The 24670-nt window shown below is 41.7% G+C and overlaps 2 protein-coding genes across 20 annotated transcripts in view; one reads left to right on the top strand and one right to left on the bottom strand.

Moving 5' to 3' along the window:
• UTP18 (UTP18 small subunit processome component) overlaps window positions 1-12389 on the bottom strand; it is a 42907-nt gene extending 30518 nt beyond the window's left edge. For both annotated transcript variants that reach the window (XM_023244494.2, XM_023244493.2), the window contains exons 1-5: window positions 12051-12389; window positions 9430-9542; window positions 7988-8086; window positions 4056-4123; window positions 76-164 (exon numbers count right to left, since the gene is read on the bottom strand). In XM_023244494.2, the coding sequence (XP_023100262.1) occupies window positions 76-164; window positions 4056-4123; window positions 7988-8086; window positions 9430-9542; window positions 12051-12389 (708 nt within the window). The remainder of the gene's footprint in view (window positions 1-75; window positions 165-4055; window positions 4124-7987; window positions 8087-9429; window positions 9543-12050) is intronic.
• Window positions 12390-12718: 329 nt separating this feature from the next.
• The window catches only part of MBTD1 (mbt domain containing 1), a 70657-nt gene continuing 58705 nt past the window's right edge, over window positions 12719-24670 (top strand). For 4 of the 18 annotated variants that reach the window (XM_019817665.3, XM_019817666.3, XR_006589858.1 and 1 more), the window contains exon 1: window positions 12892-13145. In XM_019817665.3, coding sequence (XP_019673224.1) covers window positions 13125-13145 — 21 coding nt within the window. In that variant the 5' untranslated portion in view covers window positions 12892-13124. The other 14 variants (XM_045045128.1, XM_006940197.4, XM_019817663.3 and 11 more) reach the window with 12 other exon arrangements.

A 24670-nucleotide genomic window follows, 5' to 3' on the forward strand; every position in this document is an offset into this window, starting at 1 on the left:
ACAGATAACATGAATCCATACGTTTGTAACAGGAAGCACACTGGGCGGGAGAGACCCAACTTCACCAACTCTCACCTTTAAGATTCCTTTAGGAAGAGAGGTTGATGTGGATATGAAATTCCCAGTCCTTTGCAACAAATCATCTTCATCCTCTTCACTTTCATCTAAGTCAAACAAACCCACAAGGCTGATCTTTAAAATCAATGAGATGGCCAGTACCTTCCACAAACATCTGCATTCCAAACTTCAATTCCCCCCACTCCAGCCTCCAATCTCAATCCCTTTATTTAAGCTGCAATTAGTAAAACAGCAAAATAAATTTGAGGGTGGGGGGATGACAGAGAATTCAATTATATGGTTAAAATAAAAGCCTGACTCTAGAATGAAAGGTACACATTCACAGACAGTGACTAAAACAGGATGGAAAAAAATAAAAGTCAGTATTCAATTTAAAAAGGACAATTCACAATTACAGCCAAATTGGCAATAAGGTAGACAGCAGATCTAGCTTAATTCACATGAAAAAATATTAACACTTTTAGTTGTAGGAGAGATCAAGGTCAGCAAATTGTGTATCAGAACTTCAAAGAGACCTAACAGGGCTGCTTTTTTCCTGATGATTCTAGCAAAGAGAGCCAAGAAGCTGGGCAATAGTTCCTAAACACTCATAGGGATGAGGGCAAAAACCAGCACTAAAAGCCCTCTGAGGTTCTGAAGGGAGTCTAATAAACCACCAGGCTTCAGCATGGGGCCATAAAAGGCTACATACACCAAGGATCAAGGGTGAAATTAAAGAATCATAATAAAATCCTCCATAAACTGAAACCCAGCTTTGAATCCTTACAAACTCTCACTGGAGATGCTTGGGACTGCTAGTGCCCCTTACCCAGCCTCTACCCAGAAACAAACATACGAATTCTCTGGAGAAAGATATCTTCGTCCTCTTATTAAACAATAGTATTCTTTCACACACAGTGTCAACACTCAATGAGATACAACTAGGTCAATAATGACAACATAAAGTAACTTGAATGAAAACCTAAGGAATAACAGACAATCTCCACAGGAGATCTAGATAACAGATTTTCAGACACAAACTTCTAAAGGAATATGTTTAGTATGTTCAAAAACAATGAAAGACAATATTCAGACTTGAACCAGAGAAATGGACTATTAAAAAAAGAACCAAATGCAAACTCTAGAACTAAAATATACAGTAGTTAAAATTAAGATCCCAGTGGTCATTTTTAACAATATATAAAAATTAGATGGAGGGACAATCAGTGGTCTGGAAAACGGATCAGAAAAAAATATCCAGACTAAGGTACAGAAAGCAAAAAAGTCAGAAAATGCAGGGGGAAAAAATGACACAACATGTTTAAAAAAATAAAAACATTTAATATACATGTAATTGGTATCCCAGAAGAAAAGGAAGACTGGAACAGAAACAATGTTTGAAAAGGCAGTCAAGAAGAATTTCCAAAACTTAACAAAAAAACGACATCAGGCCAGATTCAAAAGCATGGTGAAGACCAAGCAGGATACAAAGCAAGCTACAATGATCTGGGGGGTGGGGGGAGGAAATAAACAAACAAAACAGCAACAATAAAACAATCCATAGTATCAAGGAATTACTGTTGCTAAATTTTGAAAGTCTATGACAATAATATTGTAATTATGTTTAAAGAGAAGGGTACTACTCTTTTAAAGAGCCAATGTAGTATTTAGCAATAAAAATAACGTGTTGGGACAACACGGGTCTAGTTATCACTGTGCCAGTAAGAAGTATACCTTGGACAAGTATACCTTGGACAAGTCACTGTTACCTCTTTGAACCTCACTCCCCTCACCTATAAAGGAAAGGTATAAGGCTGGGATATCCCAGATGGCAGCAGACTGGGTAATTGCTGACCTAACCCATTTCTCTTTTCTTTTTTTTTTTTTTTAATGGGCACAAAGACAAATTACATTTCCACTTAGTATGGCAATGTGACTGAGCTCTGGCCAATTAAATCTAAGTCAAGGTATCATGTACCTCTTCCAAGACAGGCCAATAAAAATCTCTTTGGGATGAGCTGCTCACTCTTCCCCTGTAAGATGCCTGGATGTCAACCTCTTGGGCAACTTTGAAAAACCCAGCGTGTAGTTGACAGAACCTCTTGGGTCCCTGAAGGACACTATCCCCTTCTCACCTCTGAAATTTTACATGCATGAGAAAAAAACTTCCAGTGGATTAATCTCCTGAGATCTGGGAGGTTTTCTGTTTCAACAGCTACTATAACCTTATCTAAAATATTCTATGAATGCAGCATTCTAAAATGGATAATAAAATTACATTTCATCTAGAAGGGCAAACTGGTGACCAAGGGTGTAGAAATCATTCAACGCAAAAAAAGGTTAAAAGGTAAGAGGTGTGAAACTTGTTAAAAAACAAACTTGAAAATACATTTCTCCAATAACAACAGTTTTACATTAAGTAGAGATAAGAAACACTGCATACTTTTATTTCTAAGTTTTTTAAACTGTACACTTTTAAAGAGTAGAACTACAGAGTATAAGGAGGTAAATTTCAAAATTGGGGCAAAATTTTATTATTTAAAAAAAATTTTTTTTACTGTTCGAGTTTTGAGAGAAAGAGAGAAGGAGAGCGAGAGCGAGCATGAATGGGGGAGGGGCAGACAGAGAGGGAGACACAGAATCTGAAGCAGGCTCCATGCTCTGAGCTGTTCACACAGAGCCCAATGGGGGGCTCGAACCTACAAACTGTGAGATCATGACCTGAACCAAAGTCGGATGCTTAACTGAGCAACCCAGGCACCAAGGAAAAAAAAATTTAAGTATTTATCTTGAGAGAGAGCATGTTCCCAGGGCGGGCGGGGGGGGGGGGCTGGGGGGGGGGGGTGGGAGATGCAGAGAGAGGAAGAGAGAGAATCTCATGCAGGCTCTGTGGTGTCAACACAGAGCCCAACTCAGGGCTTGAAATGACAAACCATGAGATCATGACCTGAGATGAAATCAAGAGTCAGACACTCAACCAAATGAGCCACCCAGGTGCCCCAAAACTGGAAAAATTTCTAACAGTTAGTTCTTAAAGGGGAAAAAAACAGTCCAGTAAAGAGTACATTATCTGACATGTTTAGGCAGAGACTAAATTACCATCTAACAGATGCTGTAGAGAAGATTCTCATTGTGGATAAAGTCAGGCTGTATCACTAAGATTCCTTCAACCTCTAAAAGTATCTGGCTGGAAATCAGAAGGTAAATTCTGACTTAATAACAGATTGAGTTTTCTAACAGAATTACAGAAAGCTGGATCTTTATATGGGTTCCCTGTACTGGAGTATCATTAGGACTGGATGCGGGGGGTGGGGAGGAAGTGGGGGGGGGGGGAGGTGATGGCAATCGAACAAAAGCTCATCAGAAATCAAGGATGCTAAGGAAAGAGCTCCTACGTTATGAGGGAGAATATACTCTGGACTCCCTAAAGGATTTCCAAAGTCAATTCCAAGTCTAAAATGTGTAACTCCAAGCACACAAATCAAATCTTGGTAAGCCATCCATATTTATAATCTCTAAACTCAAGGATCTAAAAAGGAGAGAGCAATTATGGTTCAAACCAAACTTAAAACCTGGAGTTGAAAAATAGGTTTTTACAAAGTGACTAATCATCTGGGCCTGACCTGACATGTGCTCCCTAGATATCCCATTTCCTAGTAGAAAGCTAGATTAGCTGCTAATGTCTTCAGAAGGGGCTCTGAATGAAGAATAACAGTCATCTTTCCTTAATCCCATAATGCAATACAGTTCTGTTGAAAATGAAACATAAAATTCATCAGTTACTGTCCATACTATAGAGAACACATGATAAAATGAGTCTTACGCTATTGTAAAAAGGCTTCCCTCAGAGAAATGGCAGACTTCGAAACCAGACATTTCAGGGAAAAATATATATATATTTGAAACACCAGGTTTTAACGAGCCTCATGAGAAAGCTCAAATAACAAAACAGGGACAGAGACTTATTTACTAACTTAAACAGAAATATCAATACTCACCATCTGAAGATGTTTTCCGCTTCTTAGTCTCTGCCCAGGCAGGTACTCCTCCCATGGCATGCTGGAATCTAAGCAAAAACACAAAAATGAAATTCTGTGGCAACTAATGAATGTTCACAGAGCTTGAGACATTTAAATGGTATACATTAGCTCACCCGTTAGAGTATGTATAGAATCTCTGCCAAGGAAATTATCTTTAAGAACAAAAGGGCAACTCACACAGAGTAGTCCCAACTTACTTATTCAGGAAACTTTCATAAACCTCCCTAACCATATAAACTACTCTCAGATATAGGACACCTGGATACATATTTGTTAGTTACTTTCATCTAGTTACATGGTTGCTCACTTGCTCATATCAATGCATCTCAGATCTTGGGACAAAGTAAAAGTCTTTGTGATTACAAACCAATGCTACAGTAATAGAGTACTTGATAAAACACATCTGAAAGAAAATGACCAGGTTGGTAAGAACATACAAAACACAGTCAACATATTCTTTGAATAAAACTGGAGCATTTCACTCTGGAAAAAGTAAGTTTAAAGAGAAGCATGAGAAGCATATTCTAAAGGGCTGGTTTTGGGAAGAGTGCAGAGAATCATTCTAATTGTTTAATGCAGAAATATAGACAAGGCCACCAAACTCAGCCTACCGGCCATAAACTAAAAAACTAGACAAAATATATGAAACTGATTGGACAACAGGCAACAAAGGATTGTGATCCCTGGGAGGAAGGAAATAACAAGGTGAGCCCTTCTATCCCAGGAATTTTACCCTGAGGACAATTTTGTGAGACCCTGGCACAGAACCAATGAGAAAAAGTCAGACTTAAGAGGAGCTAAGAAAATTGGAATTTGAGGGGCAGTGGACAGAAGAAAAAAAAGAGCTCCAAAAATCTGCACAGGGGTCCAGATATTTTTGCTGAATAATAAGCTGCACATTCACAGGATGAAACTCCACGAGGTCAGGCAAAGAACTACCACGGAGCTGTAAGTTGCACAACACCAGAGATGAGACGCTTGAGTTCCAACCCATCAAGGGAAGGTCCTTATTGAAAATTCAGGGCATTCAGTAGAGATGGCAGAGAGGTCATACCTTAAAAATGGAGCTAAACCAGCCTAGAATAAATGCTACTCTACAAGCAAGCTAAAAAAAAAAAACCTTGAAAGGATCAAACTGATCTCCAAGCCAATTAATTGTCCACCAAGACAAACCCATTAAAAGCACTCAGGGCACCTGGCTCACTAAGTCAGTAGAGCATGCAACTGTGAACGTGGGGTGGTGAGTTTGAGTCCCCCATTAGGTGTAGAGATTACTTAGATACTTTAAAAACCTAAAAAAATATGGGGGTGCCTGGGTGGCTCAGTTGGTTAAGTGACCAACTTCGGCTCAGGTCAGGATCTTGCAGTTTGTGACTTCGAGCCCTGCGTCGGGCTCTGTGCTGACAGCTCAGAGCCTGGAGCCTACCTCATGTTCTATGTCTCCCCCTCTCTCTACCCCTCCCCTGCTCACACTCTGCATCTGTCTCTCAATAATAAATACACATTTAAAAAAATTTTAAGTAAAAATAAAAAAATGAAAATAAAAACATAAAAAAATATGGGGCGCTGGGTGGCTTAGTTGGTTAAGCGTCTGACTCTTGATTTCAGCTCAGCTCATGATCGTAACAGTTCATCGTGTTCTGTGCTGATTGCATGGAGCCTATTTAAGATTCTCTCTCTGCCCCTCTCCTGCTCACTCACTCTCTTTCTCTCCCTCTCTCTCCTCAAAATAAATACTCGTTCAATAATATTAAAAGAAAAATCCAAAACCCAGACACTGACCAACATTCACACTGCCAAAAATCCAATCAAAATTTCTAAACACGCAGAGAAGCAGAAAAGCATGAACCATGACCAGAAAAAAAATCAGTCAATAGGAAGACACAGAAATGACAGCGGTGACAGAATTAGCATACAAGGACTCTGAAATAGCCAATACAAATATATTTAAGTATTTAAAGGAATTATAAACATAACAAAAGGGAAAGTAGGAACAAACCAGAACAAGAGGTCTCAAGCTGAAAAGACCTTCTCCAAAGCTGGAAAATGTAATATTTAAAACAGAGTTACTAAACGAATTTAACAGACTCAAAAGACGATCTACTGTATAATTTCACTTATGTGACATTTTGGAAAAGGCAAATCTATAAGAACAGAAAACAGATCAGTGGTTGTCAGGGGCTAGAGAATTAAAAGTTGAGGAGAGGGGTGTCTGGGTGGCTCAGTCAGATGAGCAACTGACTCGATTTCAGCGCAGGTCATGATACCAGGATCGTGGAATCTAGCTCTCCTTCGGGCTCCACCCTCAGTGTGGAGCGTTCCTACGATGCTCTCTTTCCGTCCTTCTCCTTAAGGTTCTCTCTCTCTCTCTCTCTCTCTCTCTCTCTCTCTCTCTGTCCCTCTCCCTTGTTCACTCTCCCCCTCTAAAAAAAAAAAAAAAAAATGTTGAGAGAGGGTTGACTACAAAGAGATATAAGATAACTTTCTGGGGTGATGGCCATATTCTGTATCTTGATTCCCTATCTTAGTTGTTGTGGTATTTACATTACCATATGTGTTTAACAAAATTCATAAAAAGATACTTTAAAACAATGAATTTCGCTTTATGTAAATTATACAATAAACCTACTTTAAAAAAACGAGTAATACAATGAACCTATATGAATATATAAAAAAAAGTTGTCAATACAAATAAAAATTTTCATTTTCATTTATTTATTTGTTTAAAACTAGGCTCTACACCCAAAGTGGGGCTTGAAGTCATGACCCTGAGATCAAAAGTCACATGCTCTACTGACTGATCCAGCCAGGTGCCCCTAAAAATTTTTCATTTTTCAAATATTTTTGAAGATCTGTAAGTTGGAATTGGAAGAATCAAGATGAAATCATTATTTTAAAATATATGTATATTTGGGGCACCTGGGTGGGTGGCTCAGTCGGTTAAGCGTCCAACTTCAGCTCAGGTTATGATCTCAGTTTGTGAGTTTGAGCCCCCATCAGGCTCTGTGCTGACAGCTCAGAGCCTGGAGCCTGCTTCGGCTTCTGTGTCTCCCTGTCTCTGCCCCTCCCCCACTGTGCGCGCGCGCGCTCTCTCTCTCTCTCTCTCTCTCTCTCTCTCTCTCTCTCTCTCTCAAAAATAAATAAAATGTAGGGGCGCCTGGGTGGCGCAGTCGGTTAAGCGTCCGACTTCAGCCAGGTCACGATCTCGCGGCCCGTGAGTTCGAGCCCCGCGTCGGGCTCTGGGCTGATGGCTCGGAGCCTGGAGCCTGTTTCCGATTCTGTGTCTCCCTCTCTCTCTGCCCCTCCCCCGTTCATGCTCTGTCTCTCTCTGTCCCAAAGATAAATAAACGTTGAAAAAAATTTTTAAAAATAAATAAATAAATAAAATGTAAAATATATGTATATTTCCCAGCTGTGATCAACTAAAAGCCTAGAAGTTTAGTTTACCATATAGAAATGAACAAGCAAGTAAGCAATATTATCACTGCTTATAAGTGGGTAGTGGGATTACAAAATTTTTCCAAAATTTTTTTGTACTTGTAATCCCTCTCCCTCCAAAAAACTAACACTTGGGGCACCTGGGTGGCTTAGTCGGTTAAGTGTCTGACTCCTGATCTTAGCTCAGGTCTTGATCTAAGGGTCATTAGTTCAAGCCCTGTGTTGGGTTCCACGCTGGGTGGAGCCTACTTAAAAAAATAAAACTACTAAAACTTAATCATTTCTTCCAACAGCAGTGCTCTTACTATCTTCAAAATGGAAATCTAACCAAAAAAAAAAAAAAAAGGAAATCTCACTACCCAAGAAGCTGTGAGAGCCAAAGACTCAGGGAATCCAAATAAACCACTGATTATAAACACAACTTGGTAAATCACATGGAAAAGGACACTTACTCTTCCTTAAGTCTCTTTTGAAGTTTGTCTTTTGAAAGTTTACTTTCACTGGCATTTTTCATCATATCTTTCCGAAACCGATTGTTCTTCATGTCAACCCTATAAAAAACAAAATAGTATACTTTAAATGATGTTTAAGGATTTGTCCTAACTAGTTGTTGCCTTTAATAATTTGAAAACACACTTAACCAAATACAAACATTTGTAAGGTGTGGAACATCACATACACGTTTATTTTTTAAAAAAATAAATACACGTAATAGAAAACGCTCTGAAAAAATACCAATGATTAATGACAAAAATGTTTTCTCAACACAGATTAAGTAGATATTTCCCACCCAATTAAACTGACAAAGTCTGAAAAAAAAGATAAGCATTGGTTATAAGAATGGAGTGCAATGGACACCTTTCAATGGGAAGGTATGTTGGTAGAACCTCACAGTCAATCTGGCAGTATTTATCAAGAACCATACTCGTGCCTATGCTCTTTAAGTAATCCTACCTCAAAAAAATCTTTCAACAATTAGAAACTGGAAAAAGATTTATACAGAAAAATATCTGTCTCACTATGAATTTAAGGAAAAAATAAGAAAACCTATCTGTCCAACAATACTTTGATAAATTACAATTAGTTCACAAAATGGACTGTATTTTATCCATTTTAAAATGTTTACAAAGCTTTTACTCCTAAGTGGGGAGAAATGCTCACAAGACAAGACATTCTCACGTATTAAAGTAGATATTTTGTGTGCTTTGTCCCTAGCCTTTCGTTTCAGGCATTGCGCTAAGAGCTTCACATATACGTTTCATTCATTCTCAAAAGCCTTCTGATATTGTTACTATTGTTACCTCCATTCAAAAGAGAAAAGGCAGTTCCAAACCTGCCCTTGGTCAGTTAGGAAGTGGCCAAATAAAAAGGCAAACTCAAACAGGACACCAAACACCGTGCTTTCTTTGCTATCCCATACGGCACACAGGAGAAGAGAGCAGGAAAGAATGCCAGCGTGTTAACTGGTTCTCCCTTGCTTGTGGGTTCATGAATGACCTTTTTCTTTTCTCTGCTTCACAGTATTTTTCAAATCTTCACATAATCACCAACTTGTAAAGAAAACTTTAAGGGGCGCCTGGGTGGCTCAGTCAGTTAAGCATCTGACTTCGGCTCAGGCCATGATCTCGCGGTTTGTGAGTTCGAGCCCCGCGTCGGGCTCTGTGCTGACAGCTTGGAGCCTGGAGCCTGCTTCAGATTCTGGGTCTCCCTCTCTCTCTGACCCCCCCCCCCCCCCCCCCCCCCCGCCATTCATGCTCTGTCTCTTGTCTCAAAAATAAATAAATGGTAAAACAAAAATTAAAATAAAAAAAATTAAAAAAAAAAAACTTTAAAACTTGCAAAACAATTTTTAAAGTACACAGAGGAATTCTGGAAGAAAAACTCAGCAACCTACATTTCATCATCTTCATCCTCTTCATCCACCCAAACTGGCTTCTTTTGAAATAGAAAATTATCTTTTGCTTCATTCTCCACTTCCGAGTCACCGGAGTCTTCCTGTACTTGAACCTAGAGATGACAAAATTGCCTTCAAACACGAGTTTTTCAGCAGACTAGTTAGATGTCTTGTAAGAATGCTTTGTAGGCCCTCTGATGAAATAATGGGACAATGCTACCAAAGCAAATGCTAGAGACAGAACATAAAAGCAGAGATTAGAGAACGGCACCGTAAGATGGAGGGGCAGGTAGGGTGAGAGCACGCGGACATGCTGAAAGGAAAAGATCAAGTCAGACAAGAACAACAAAAGGTAAGTTGACAGGTGAGGAAAGGAGCAGGAAAAATCTGGGAACTACAGAAATCACGGGATGAGAGACAGACTAGCATCAAAAACAACGTGATTGAGGGGTGCCTGAGTGGCTCCGTTGGGTAAGTGTCCAACTCTTGATACCAGTTCAGGTCATGAGCTCAGCGTTTGTGGGATGGAGCCCAATGTCCGGCTCCATGCTGACCGCACTGAGCCTGTTTGGGATTCTCTCTCTCCCTCTCTGCCTCTCCCCTGCTCATGCTAGCTTATTTATTTATTTTTTTTTTAATTTTTTTTTTCAACGTTTATTTATTTTTGGGACAGAGAGAGACAGAGCATGAACGGGGGAGGGGCAGAGAGAGAGGGAGACACAGAATCGGAAACAGGCTCCAGGCTCCGAGCCATCAGCCCAGAGCCCGACGCGGGGCTCGAACTCACGGACCGCGAGATCGTGACCTGGCTGAAGTCGGACGCTCAACCGACTGCGCCACCCAGGCGCCCCTAAATTCTCTTCTTTAAAACTAGGACTGTAACCTAGAGTAAACTTTCTTTTTTTTTTAAATTTTTTTTTTCAACGTTTATTTATTTTTGGGACAGAGAGAGACAGAGCATGAACGAGGGAGGGGCAGAGAGAGAGGGAGACACAGAATCGGAAACAGGCTCCAGGCTCTGAGCCATCAGCCCAGAGCCCGACGCGGGGCTCGAACTCCCGGACCGCGAGATCGTGACCTGGCTGAAGTCGGACGCTCAACCGACTGCGCCACCCAGGCGCCCCTAAATTCTCTTCTTTAAAACTAGGACTGTAACCTAAACTTTCTTTTTTTTTTTTTTTTAATTTTTTTTTTCAACGTTTATTTATTTTTGAGACAGAGAGAGACAGAGCATGAACGGGGGAGGGGCAGAGAGAGAGGGAGACACAGAATCGGAAACAGGCTCCAGGCTCCGAGCCATCAGCCCAGAGCCCGACGCGGGGCTCGAACTCACGGACCGCGAGATCGTGACCTGGCTGAAGTCGGACGCTTAACCGGCTGCGCCACCCAGGCGCCCCGCTAGCTTATTTAAAAAAAAAAAAGAAAACTTACACTCAACTATCAAATCTAAATCTAGACCACAGAACGCTCCCAGAAATGAGCTTGAGCTTTTCCGAAGACCACATTAGACATGTCCACTTGAGTTCTCCCTGGTCTATTACCAGCCTGTGATCCTTCAAAGCTCAACAAATCCCACCTCGCACATAATGTCCCTTTTCTGGACTATAAAACTGTCCCACCCGCCAGCATTTGTCCAGTAACAGTTCTCTACTTCCCAACTAGTTTTCTGCAGCTTCTCTCATAAGCACCCAAAGGAGATTCTGGCAATCAACTGACACTGGCCACTTAGTAGGTCTGCATTCACTTCCCAAACTGAGTATTCTGTGAGGCTTTGCTGGGCCATCCTACGTAAAATTTCACAGCTCTCCACACACACTCATCTTCCTTTCCCTAACACTTTCATTTTTTTCTCTTCAACACATGTCCCTGACGTGTTTGCGTTTTATCTCCTTCTAGTACACATGCTCCAAGACAGCAGGGATTTTTGTCAGGTTTTGTCCGTTGCTGTGTCTCCTCCACTGACTAGAACAATTTCTGGAACTCTCCTTGTCTCGAAAAAAAAAAAAAAAAAGTTATAGCATAAAAGGGATGATTACAAATGTGCAAAAAAAAAAACTGATAAAAAAGTGTGCAAAAGGAAAAGGGATGATGAAAAGAATGCAAGATTTTCACTGCCAGGAAAAGTACGTGGTCCCCAACAGGCTAACAACGACCTAACAGGCAAATACACGATCATTCTCAAAACTTGGCTAGTCAATCACTTGGGAAGCTGTTAAAACGCACATTCCCAGGCCCGGGCCCACGAATTCTGATTCCACAACTCCCAAATCACGGCAAGGTACTGAGGCAGGGGATCGAACGACGAGGAAAGAAAGAATGATTTGGGGGAGAGGAGGTGGGGCTGAGCCGCGAAAAAAGCTCGCGCCTGCAGTTGGCTCAACGTACGTGTAGAGCGCCTGCTGGATACTAGGCGCAGGGGCTGCCCCGGGGGCGGAGAAAGGCGATGTCCCCGCCCAGCTGAGACTTCCAGTCTGGCACCCGTCGGCGCCCGCCTTCTCGGGCGCCCGCCGACCTGAGCGCTCCCGGCGCCGCAGGTCGCCCAGGCTCCGCCCCCGGAGGCTCGCCGCCCACCGCGCGCCCCGCCCGAGCGCGCCCAGTCCGCGCGCCGCGGCCTCCCTCACCCGCGGGCCCTGCAGACGCCGTAGCAGCGCGTCCTCGTCGTCCTCGACGTCGCCGAACACCAGCTCCTCCAGGCACCGCTCCACGGCCGGCTTGTCCTCCTCCAGCGTCAGGCGGTTCTGCTGCCGCAGCCGTCTCTCTTCCTCCGCCGCGACTGCGATCGCAGCGGCCGCTGTGCTCGGCCGGGCCGGCGGTTTCCGCTGGGATGAAGGAGCAGCCTTTCGGGGCGGCCCGCCCGGCCCTGCTCCGGCTCTCCGGTCCGGCTTCATTCGGCTCTTCCGGCCCAGCCTCACTCCGGTTCTCCGGTCCGGTCTCGTTCGGCTTCTACGTTCCGGCGGCATCGTTGGGTTTGAGAAGAAACGCAGGCGCTCACGTGGAACCTCGCTGCGCGTGCGCCGAGACGGTTCGGTTTCCGCGGCCGCTGAGGCCCCGCGGGGTCGGAAGGAGCCTGCGCGGCCTGTTAGCACGTGACCGACACTCTCTCCCTACGTAACGCCCACTCCCCTCACCAACCCCTCCCCGTAGGGGAGTTCCTCCGGGAGGACCAATCTTCCGGGTGGAGGGGGAAGCGGCGTGACTGGAGTGGAAAATTTTTTCCAACACAACTTCGCGGCTGCAACTGATTGAAAGGAGCACAAGAAAGCCAGAGTACAGAGTGGGATGACTGAATCAAACTTCTACTTTTCTTCCTGACTCTGTAACCACTCGACTTCACACGAGCCGCGGTTGCCTTTCCCACCCCTTCGTCTTGGTACAGCCCTTGGAGTACGGAGCCTGCAGAGGGTCCCACGCTGGAGGAGAGAGAGAGGAGGGTATGTAGGGAAGTGGGCCAATCGGGGCGCGGGTCACGGCGCAGGCGCGCTGGGGAGGGAGGGCTATGCTAATGTTGTTGATATCCTGGGGCCACCCGAGTTAAAGGGGGGAAATCCGGGGGCTGCCGCAGCCGCCACCGGTCTGGGCCCAGCGGGGGCTCCCCTGTAGTCGCCGTAGTCCTGGGGAGAGGCGCCTGCCCCCAGCTCGGGGAGGGGGCGCCGCGGGCCCGGGGAGCACGGACAACCCCTACCCATGAGGCCCTGATGGAAAACACAAAGGATCTGGTGAGAGCCGAGCGCGGCAGCCGCTTTGTGTGCCAGGTGGGGGGGACGCCTGCAGCTCCCCGACCCCAGGAACCCCTGCAGCTCCCTGACCCCGCTCCCAGGCCTGCTTCTCCATCCCACGCCCCCTCAACCTCCAGAGTCCCCCTCCCCCTACCGGCCGTTAAACGATTCGGGGGGTTCCCCTCCCCCCACCCCTCAGCCCCGGACTCGGCGGGGTTCTCTCTGCTCCCTTCGCTCTTTGGAGGAAAAATTTTAGAAGAAAGTTTTTCTCTGCGTCCCGCCCCCCCTCCCCCTTCAGCCCTGGCTGGTGGGGGGAGGGAGGCTGGGTTTGAGACTTTTCCTTTTTTAGCCGTCCAGGGTGGGAGAGTGGAGTCCTCACTTGCCCCGGGGGCGGGGGCTAGATTCGGGTGCTTTGCGGGGGAAGGCGCCTGTCCCCTCCGGGGCGAGTGCCGCGAGGCATTTCGCACGTGGAGGTGAAAATAGCGAAAGGGGGCGGGGTGGGCACGTGTGGGAGGGAGAGGTGGGAGTGGTGTTTTGGGCAGCAGCCGCCTGGGCCGCTTGTTTAAAAGGGTTCTAGGTCGATGGGCTTCTGGGACCGTTGCGTTCTCTTTTGTGAAATAAGAATCCTAACATTTCAGAGTCGGAAGAGACATTAGAGGTCACCCAAAGCAGCCGTCCCCTCTGCAGCCTCTCTGACAAGTGGTAGGTAGTCTGGCCTGTGCCTACACCCTTCCCAAACCTGACCGCTCTCTGCCGCCCGGGAAAGCCCTTCCGCTTTTCCAGCCGTTCGTATCGTTGTTCGCCTGCCCCTGTTAGACCTTCCAGTCTCATTCATGCCCTTGTTCAGATGCTCCCTTTTTTACTTCTCAAATTTTCTCTCACATCCTCCTCACCCACCCACCGCTCATTGGCCTATATTTTGTGTGCCAGGAAAGAACAGCAGGGAAGTGGAGGAAGGAGGGTTTGGGAGATAGTGAGGGCCAGCTGAAAACTTTGCTGGGTCATTTTTCAGATGCACTGGCTGGCATGTCTGAGGACGGTTGATATTTTTCTACAGGAAGCTTGGGAATTACAGTCTGGGATTTCATGGCTGTTCTCTGTCACTAGAGTGCATCTTTTTTGTACTTGGAAAACTCGGCTTCCTTCTCTATGTCTCTCTCCTCGCTCAAAGCACATTAGCTTGTTGCCTAAATCACTCTCCCTAAGGATTCCTCAGATTGCCTTTGGGGATAGTACTGAAGCTGTTAGAAGCACCTCCTGGTGCAGACGTGGTCAGAGCCACTCCCCCCCTCCCCCCAACTTTGACCTGTGTCTTCCTTTCCAACCCGGCTTCCTTTCAAGGCCCCTCCCCTCGCAATGCTCTCCTTTCTTTCTTTGTTATTTTCTTGTGCAGTTCTTATAGGAGATTTGAAGTTTTTGGAGCACTTTCGTATTTGTTTACAGTTTGCATTAGTTTTTATGTTCTTCATTTCCGTGCATGCTGTTTATCACTCAGGAGCTGAGATAGTTCAGTTTCTGCTGTTGTCAGTTAACGTTTTCCTAATGTTGTCCTTCAATTGGTGAGCTGTGCTGCCCCCGAAAGTAGTTTTGTTGGCATTAGAATCTGCAGGGCCCTTGTCATTCCTCTTCCTTGAAATGGAGTCAAGACAATATAAGATGTAGAAGTAATGAATCTGGTGTAAAAACCAAAGAATAAATTTCCTTTTAAACTCCCAGTGCCCTGTTTAAAATATTGAAACAACATTTTTCTCTCTCCCCCTCTTCTGACTTAGAGACTCTTGCTCTGCTCTGCCATGCTTACTTAGACTGTTTGTTGTTGTTGTTTTTTTTATTTGTTTACCTCAACACCAATGAGTGTTTAGAAAGAAAATAGCTGTCTTTTTTTGCACTCTTTCTCTGAATAACAAGTAGCTTCTATTTATATAGAACCCATCTCAGGGCTTCTGGGTGCCTTGTAAATTACGTAAAACTGTCTTCAATAAGTATTTGTTCATAAGTATTTTCTATTGGGCCATGTTTTTTAGCTTTCAAATTTTTAATTTTTAGTTTAATCCAAATAGAGTTTGACATCTATTTCATCCACATGTAGTCACTAGAATTTAACATGGAAATGAATACTAGGTGCTGAAAAAAAGCTGACAGAGCTGTGTGATTCTGTCTTTAAAGTTTTAATTACTATGGAGTCCCAAGTTATTTTCCTGCTTGCTTTAAACATGAACTGTCATGACTTAAATTGACTTAGGAGACATTTGCGTTCTGAACATACTAGACAGGAACAACTGGTTTTATTTTTAAAGAAGACACTGTTGTATTTTTTTTTTTTTAATGGGTGGTTACATGTTGGTGTCTAAACCTTCCTGCAGTTCAGTTGCTTCTAGTCCCTGGAGTTGTTTGAAAATATAACATAGTAGTCAAAAGAAGGTAGAGCTGTAAGTTGCAAGTGAAAACAGCATATTAATGTCATAAATACGAAACCACTAGATTACTGAAAGCCAAGAGTACTCAGTGGTTTGAGTGACCACATTCTAAAATTAGACAAGTACTATTTTTTGGTTGCTCCTTATTTCTCAGTTTTCATCTTTAAAACATTTGCTGAATAAGATGTAACCTATTCACGTTTATAATTTTAAGGTAAGCCAGTTAAAATGTAACATTAGTTTCAGGATTTCAAGTCCAAGAGAAAGATAAAAACAACGGGTCAGTAGACGAGGAAGGAGTTAAAATGGTTAAAGCAAGCTAAGAAATGCCTCCGAACACCAGAGTATTCTTAACTGTCAGACACTACTCTTAGTTTTATACAAATTTGCAGATTGGTTTAGATTTAATCATGATTTTTTCATGACCTTCCCCCCTGACATGCACACACACAAATGTAGACTTTTTTTCTTTCTTTGCTGGAACCGAGAAGAAAGGGTGGAAAGAAAGTAATTCCCATTTGAATAAAGCATGGTTTGAGGTGGGATGAAGTGACACAGTAAGAGAGGCACTAGCAGACTAGGTTAGCGTTTCAGTTCTGCCACTGACGAGCTTCATAGCACTTGTCAGACGAGATCCTGTGCCTCTGTTTGCTCATCCTCCTCCCGTTGAAGGGCTGGTCTAGAATCAGCACTGTCCTACAGAACTTTGTGCAGTGATTGGAATGTTTTATACATGTGCTGTGCAGTATGGCAGCCGCTAGCCACATGTGGCTATTGAGCACCTAAATGGTAGCTAGTACAACAGAAGGACCCGGTTTTTTATTTTGATTTATTTTGATTTATTTTGATTTATTTTGATTTTTGGACACGCATATATAAAAGAGTGTTGTCCAGGCTTAACTAATCATTAAAACCACCTCTTGTGGCCCTTGCAGCAATACAAAACCTCTCTCCTGATGGTTAGCATTCAGTAGGTGTGCAGCGAGGCCTCTGTTTTTAACGCATGCCCCAGAAACTTTTTCAGATTGATTAGGGAAACACTGCGTTTGAATATTTCTGAGCTCCCTCCTAGTTCTCACTTCAGTGTTGGTAACTTAGAGTGTAGTTAGAAATGAGCTTCTGGGAAAAGTTGGCAAACTGGCCAGGCTCTCACTCTGCTGCTTCTGACCTGTGATCTTCAGTTGCTTAACCGCTTCAGTCTTCATCTTTCTCGCCTGAATGTGGGCCGAGCTTCAGCGCTGCCTCAATCCCAAGATTTCTGTAGATCAGCCAGTGTGTAAGAAACTGTAAGGTGCTATGAATGATAAAGTATTAAGTATCCTCCCCAAATCCCTTGTTCTTTTTTTTTTCCACTGTTACCTATTACTACTCTTATTCTCATGGAACAGATTGTATGCAGTACTCATCACTTCAGTAATTTCTTGTTCTCCCAACTATTTCTTGTTCTCCGTAGTTGGCAGTCTGTGTGTAGGACATGCATAGTAAATCTAAAACATTTTTGTATTTCTGTTGCTTAGCATAATGATTTGTCTATATTGCTCAATAAATATTGGCTGATATGTCATCTATTGCTTTACTTTTAGACCTCAAAACTTTAGTTAGCTGGTTGCAAATTATTTTATACACCAAAGAAATAATCCCCTTATGTACACATATGTGTTTAACCATATTTTAATTGTATCGTTATTAATACCCAACGGTTATTAGTGTTCAGTGATAATATATCTTTTGTACGACCTGCTCCAGATATATTTTCAAAAGATAAACACCAAGAGAATATCTTCTTATATCAGTGTTTTTATTAAGTTTTTTTTTTTAATGTTTATTTTTGAAAGAAAGAGAGCATGAATGGGGGAGGGGCACAGAGAGAGTGAGGAAGACACAGAATCTGAAGCAGGCTCCAGGCCCCCAGCTGTCAGCACAGAGACCAATGCAGGGCTCGAACCCACAAAACGTGAGGTCGTGACCTGAGCCAAAGTCGGACGTTTAACTGACTGAGCCACCCAGGCGCCCCTACATCAGTGTTTTGGGTTGTATCAAATCAACATCATGCTGAATAGTCTGTTTAACTTGTTTTTTGCCATATTTACATATTAATAAATGATCTCATTTGATTGCTCAAACTGCATTTGTACTACAGTCCCAGCCTTAGTATGAATTCTGTTATTTGTGATAGAATAGATAGCTGGTAATGATATTAAAGACCGTTTTGGCTACTGCATTTCATATTTAATTTTGACATGGTCATCTTATTTTTAATTAGCTTTTCAGGTTCATACTTAAGGATTCATAGCTTTCTTCTGAAGAACTGAAAGCCCATTCATGTGAATTATTTTATTTAATCATACATCCTTCCTGTGTGGTAAGTGATGTTTTCCTTATTTAGAAGAGAGGGAAACTGAGACCAAAGTAATTGTTAACATCCAAAGTCTTAAGTGGTAGAACCAGAACTTGAACCCCAAAAGATCGAAATTTGTATTTCTTACATGTCAAAGAACAGCTTGCTTTTGTTCACTGTTGGATGTAGAATATTGTCCTCTCCTGTTATTCCCAGGGTACTTTTCAGTCTAAAAAGGTGATTCAGTATATTATTGCTTTCAGTATCCTCTTGATTGACATGAATTTCTTCTTTCTCATTGAACTTGTGGAAAACAGAAGCCCAGTAATCCCAAGTCCTCACCGTTTATCTTCCTCCTAATAGTAAGCTGAGCAAGAATGAATGCATTTCGGTTTAGGCCAGTGAATTGTACCCCTATGCCAGACAGCTTTTCACCTGATGGCAGAATGAGGAAAACCAGCAAGGGCTAAAGAGCTCTCTAGCTCCTGCTGAGTCTAGTTATCCTAGATCTCTTAACTCCTTCAGTTTTCACTTTGTGAGTTTACACATACAACTTTCAAACGCAAGGTTTTAGGAAACTTACACTTCATGACTATAAAACCTAGAAAATTAGGTGGGCTGCTGTACCCTATTGGTTTGGATAATGGAGAGTTGATTAACTTATGATGAGTTTAATCATACTGAAATTAGACTATTACCTGGTTGTATATTTATCTGTGCTTGCATTTAGAATCTCAAATATCTTCTGTAAAATTTCTCCTAGGAAAGTTTTATAATTCCTTTGTAGACTTTATAGGGAGAGAGGTTCATCAGGTGACAGTTACAGTAGGGAAATGAAATTCTGCTGTGATTTGTCACTCCTGCTTATGTTTTGCCACTACAAAAACCTTGTTTTATTTTTTTCACTACAGAAGTATTACACATTTTTTGTTTAAACAAGGAAAATGGGGGCACCTGGGTGGCTCAGTTGGTTGTACATCCGACTCTTGATTTCAGTTCAGGCCATGATCTCATGGTTGTGGGATCAAGCCCCACGTTGGACTCCATGCTGAACGTGGAGCCTGCTTAAGATTCTTTCCGCCCCCTCCCCCCCTTTAAAAAAAAAAAAAAAGGAAAATGAAAACCATAGAAAAGTTAATAATCCTTCCATCCCAGTCTCACCCTGTTAATAGTTTAGCTGTTCCTTCTAGGATCTTCCTAAATGCATATACAAACAAACATAGATCTATCAATCTGTGCACATGCCAGCATATATTGTTTCTTTTAATAAAAAGTGAGTCATGCCATTCCTACGTGCAATTTCCTTTTTTCTCAGTACTTTACCTATTAGTATTTATCTCCCTACTGGTGGTTAGATTGCCTCCAGTTTCTCACTGCTACATTATTGCTGCAAGAAACCTTTTTCCACACAGATTCTTGTGTCCTTTGAGTATTTCTGAAGGACAGATTCCAAAAAGCAGAATTACATGGTCAAAAGGCATACTCCTGTTTTTGTAAGATTTCAGAAATAATGTCAAATTGTCCTCCAAAAAGGTGGCATAAATTTTCCCTCCTATGAAGGGTGTGTCAGGGCTGTTCCACACATACATTTGCCAATGCCAAATATCCTCAGCCTCTCCATTTTTACCAGCTTAATGAATTTTAAGAAGGTGATTTACACTTCATAGAAATTGACCTTTATTTTTATAAGAATAATACATGCGCCTAATGTGAAACCATGGTAAAAGTGCCCCCAAAACAGGGTCCTTTATAACAATCTCTTTCTCTTCCCAATATAGCTCTCATGAAACAAGTCCTTTTAATTCTTTAGCTTTTTCACCTAGAATGTATCTCCATGATTCTGATTAGGCTTATATCACCCAGTGTATGAATCCTAGATATTTTGACTTTCTCTGTGGTGAGTGAGGAGTTTTCACATTTGCCCCAATACCAAGTAACGTATTCTCCCACCTGCAGTTTCCCATCACCTTACACTCAAGGTCTCAAATAGATAGTAAACAAATGAACATGATTTTTCAGTTTCATTTTGAAGAGCAAAGTGCTAAAAAAAAAAAAAAAAAATGGCACACTACTGGAAATAGTTTTATTTGGTCCTTGTTATCTGTGCTTACAGAAGTTAGCTAACAACAATAATTAAAGGGAAGAAAGAGAAACCAGGTTAAACTTTAACATAGGTTTAAGATTATTTTCTTGATTCATGTGGCTAGTGTTCATTTTAGCAGTATGACCTTGGGCAAGTTGCTTAGCCTATTAGAGCCTCTGCTTCCTCATCTGTAAAATGGGAGTAATAACATTTATGAGGATTAAATGCATTACTACACATCAAGTGCTTAGAATGTGCCTGCCACATACCAAGCATCTTGTATGTATTGTATTAATCATAATAGACCTTTACAAATCACTAGTAAAAACAGTGCAGTGAGGGATTTCTATGGAATTTAAAATAAACTCCCATACAGCAAAATGTGCTTCTGAATCAGATTTGATAAATATGGAGAAGACTTACTCTATAAAACTGTTAGGTGATACAAAAAGTGAATCTGATGAGGACAACGTGTTTCAAAAAATGGCAAAACCAGTATTTCTAAAAAGGAGTAAATATGTATGTGTAAACTTCAGTTTTGGAGAACAGTGGCAGCAGCCTGATCCAATTTCCCCACCCACCTTTCCATAAATCTATATAAAGCCAACAGAGTACATGTCGATCAGACACCACCCATGCCTTTAGCATTATTAATAAGCAGGTTATCAGGGGCGCCTGGGTGGCTCAGTCGGTTAAGCGCCCGACTTCAGCTCAGGTCATGATCTCACGGTCCGTGAGTTCGAGCCCCGCGTCGGGCTCTGTGCTGACAGCTCAGAGCCTGGAGCCTGTTTCAGATTCTGTGTCTCCCTCTCTCTGCCCCTCCCCCGTTCATGCTCTGTCTCTCTCTGTCTCAAAAATAAATAAACGTTAAAAAAAAAATAATAAGCAGATTATCACAACCTTCAGATTACCTCTAAGGGAAATAATCAGATTCCAGGAGCTCCTTCTGCCAAGTCCTGCGGGATGTGAAGAATGAGAGAGAGAAGGCTTAATGGTTTTAATGGGTTCAGTGATAGGGTTTTAGGCCATGGAACACTTAGATGAAGCACAGAGTATCGCTTCCAAAAGAGAAGACTCCAACACTAAGTTCCAAAATACTGAACACAGGTTTGAAATTTGGTAGTTTGCAGCTTCAGCCATGGAGAAGAGCTTGAAAGTAACCAGTGCCTCGTAGGGAAGAGGTGGAGACGTGGCAGTGAAGAGAAAGAAGGAAAAGGAGAGACTAACAACTCTTACAGAAAAAGAAAGAGAAAGTAAACGTAGGAGTGTTCTGGAACCAGGAACCCTTGACCGTGAAATAAATAGAAATAGGAAAGAGTGGAATACATGCAGACAGAACTATTGGAAAAAATAATGTGAATCAGAACATCTCAACTAATGAAAATCTTCCTCTCCCCCACCCAGAAAAACGCAGAAAAAAATTGACACAACACTCAAAATGAAATAAAACACCGTCAAACCATTGGTTAGAGATATAAGGAAAAGAAAACCATGATTCAGAAATCTAAAACTAAGAAAGGAAAATAAAAAAAAAAAAAACAAATAAAATCAGAGTAGATTACACTTAGAGAAAAGAAGAAGAAATCCTATCAGATGAAGACTGAATTATAAAGTTTTCCCCAAACAGTAGATTCAAAGGCAAACATAATAAAAGAGATTGAAGCAAAGCAGGAAAATGGTCAAGAGAATGAAAATGAAATTCTTTTCTAACTGATACTTTAAATGGAAGAGGGTTCCAAAAAGTAACATGTATTTAGTGTCCCTCAATAAGGAAAAAGAATAGGGGCACCTGGACTGGCTCAGTTGGTAGAACATGTGACTCTTGGTTTCGGAGTTGTGAGTTCAAGCCCCATGTTGGGTGTAAAGATTACTTTAAAAAATAAAAATTTGGGGGGGCACCTGGGTGGCTCAGTCGGTTAAGCGCCCAACTTCAGTTCAGGTCATGATCTCGTTACCGTTCATGAGTTTGAACCTCCTATCAGCCTCTCTGCTGTCATCACAGAGCCTGCTTCAGATCCTTGATCTCCCGCTGTCTCTCTCTGCTCCTCCCTGCCTGAGCTCTCTCTCCCTCAAAAATAAATATTTTTTAGAAAAAGAAAAATCTTTTAGAGGCGCCTGGGTGGCTCCATTGGTTAAGCATCTGACTTTGGCTCAGGTTGTGATCTCACAGTTCATGGGTTCGAGCCCTGCATCGGGCTCTGTACTGACAGCTCAGAGCCTGGAGCCTGCTTCAGATCCTGTGACTCCCTCTCTCTCTCCTCCCCCACTTGCACCTGTGTGTGTGTGCAAGTGCGCTCTCAAAAATAAACATTAGGGGGGGAATTTTTTTAATAAAATCTTTTAATAAAACCATAATCAAGAAAACTTTCTGGCTATAGAGATCTAGGTCTATACATCAGAAGTTCATACCAGAAGGTGAACTGCAGGCTATGTTTTAGTAAAGCTGTATGGCTTTAAAGAAACAGAAAAATTCTCCAAGCTTACAGGTAAAAGATGAAGTGCCTTACAAGGTCTAGAGAATTCGACTGGTATCACCTACAAAGCAAGACAATAATGTGGTAGCATAAGGAAAGAAAATTCTAACCAAAGATTTTATATCCAGTCAACTGTCTTTTGAATGTCAAGACTGTAGAAAACGTTTTAAACACGGACAAGAATTTAGAGAATACTGTTCTCAGGAGCCCTTCCCAAGGAAACTTAAAGGATGAGCTGCATCTAAAAGAGACATTTGGGAAATTTTCTGCAAAAAGTTTGACAGTATTTTACATGTCTTTTTGAACTAAGGTTAAAATCAGGAGTAGGGGTGTAGGTAGCAGAATGGTGTACATAAATGTTACAGGATCTGACAGTGGAAAGAAGGGAGCTAAAAAAACTAGGAGGGAAAAACTAGAGTAACACTATTGACTGTAGGTTAACTATTCCAAGGGATTAAAATGGTACCATTTGAAGCTGACAAAAAAGGTTAGGTAAGAAAAAAGATACATGGAAATATAAAAGAGGGAGGGGCGCCTGGGTGGCTCAGTCGGTTAAGCATCCAACTTCAGCTCAGGTCATGATCTCCTGGTTTGTGAGTTTGAGCCCCGCATCAGGCTCTGTGCTGACAGCTTAGAGCCTGGAACCTGCTTCAGATTCTGTCTCCCTCTCTTCCCCACTCAGGCTCTGTCTCTGTCTCTCTCTCTCAAAAATAACATACATTTAAAAAAAGTTTTTAAAGAAATACAAAATATTCAAAGGTAAGCATTAGAAAAAAATATATATATACATATATAAACCTTTCAAAACACTGCAAATTTAATTTAAAAGGCCAAAGAAAACCATCATGAAAAATCAAGTGATGAATGTTCCATAATGCACGTAGTAATTATAACAAAATAATATGACAGAATTGAAATCAAACATACCAGTCATATCAGTAAGGATTCCCTCACCAATAAAAAGATTTTCAGATTAGCTCAAAAATCAAACTCCAACAAACTAATCTATGTCAGTTATATGAGAATAAAATCAAAATCTAACTTTATAACATGAGATCTTTAGAACAGCGAAAAATAAAAAGATGGACAAAGATAAACCAAGCAAATAGAAGTAATATGAAAGCAGGATCGGCAGTGCTGATACCACACTAGAAGTCAAACCAAAAAGCACTAAATGACAAAGGAGGACAGCTTGTAATGCTACAACCCATAATTCATAACAAAGATATAATAGTTCTATACCAAATACAGCAACAATCTTTATAAAGCAAAAATTATGAGAAATGCAAATCATAAAAAGCACTTTAAGTTGGAGATTGACACTGAACACAGGATAGGTACAGTAGACAGAAAGTAGGACTATAAAAGATCAAAACTTAATGAAGCAGATTTTCTGGTGTATCTGCATCCTAAAACCAGAATACTGTACATTCTCTCAACCACAAAATATTCACAAAAATAGTTTATACAACAGGAAAACATTAGTAGGTCCCATATAAGAAAACAAAAAGCAAAAGGACATTTCCACTTCGAAATTTAGAAGCCTTCTGTTGTATGTTAGAAAGCCTTGTACGAGAATATTCATAGCGACTTTATTCAAAGTAGTCAAATCTAGATGGAGAATGCATAAACAAATGTTGTTAAAGTGCAGTATTAGTAAAAAGCAATGAACCAATCATATGTGTAATAATATGCATAAATCTCAAATATGCTGAAAAAATACTATGTTGAGTGAGCTAAATTAGTTATAAAAATGTCCGTGGTGTTATATTCTATTTAAATAAATATATGCAGGGACACCTGGTGGCTCAGTCGGTTAAGTGTCCCAACTTCAGCTCAGGTCATGATCTTAGAGTTCGTGAGTTCGAGCCCCGTGTCGGGCTCTGTGCTAACAGCTCAGAGCCTGGAGCCTGCTTCAGATTCTGTGTCTCCCTCGCTCTTTGCCCCTCCCCCATTCGCACTGTCTGTCTCCCAAAATAAATAAACATTTAAAAAAAATTTTTTTTAAATAAGCATATGCAAAATTAACCAGTAGTAATAGAACTTTAATGGGGGAGGAGAAGGATTGACTGGGAAAGGACATGAGGGTGCTTTCTAGAGTGACAGAAAAATTCTGCGCCTTGATACACATTCAAAATTATTCCTCAGTCAAGGAAAAAACCTCTTGGGTACAAGGAGTATTGTAAACAAGTTACAGAGTTTCTAAAAAATTA

This window comes from Felis catus, chromosome E1 (assembly GCF_018350175.1).
Source record: "Felis catus isolate Fca126 chromosome E1, F.catus_Fca126_mat1.0, whole genome shotgun sequence".
Classification (NCBI taxonomy): domain Eukaryota; kingdom Metazoa; phylum Chordata; class Mammalia; order Carnivora; family Felidae; genus Felis; species Felis catus.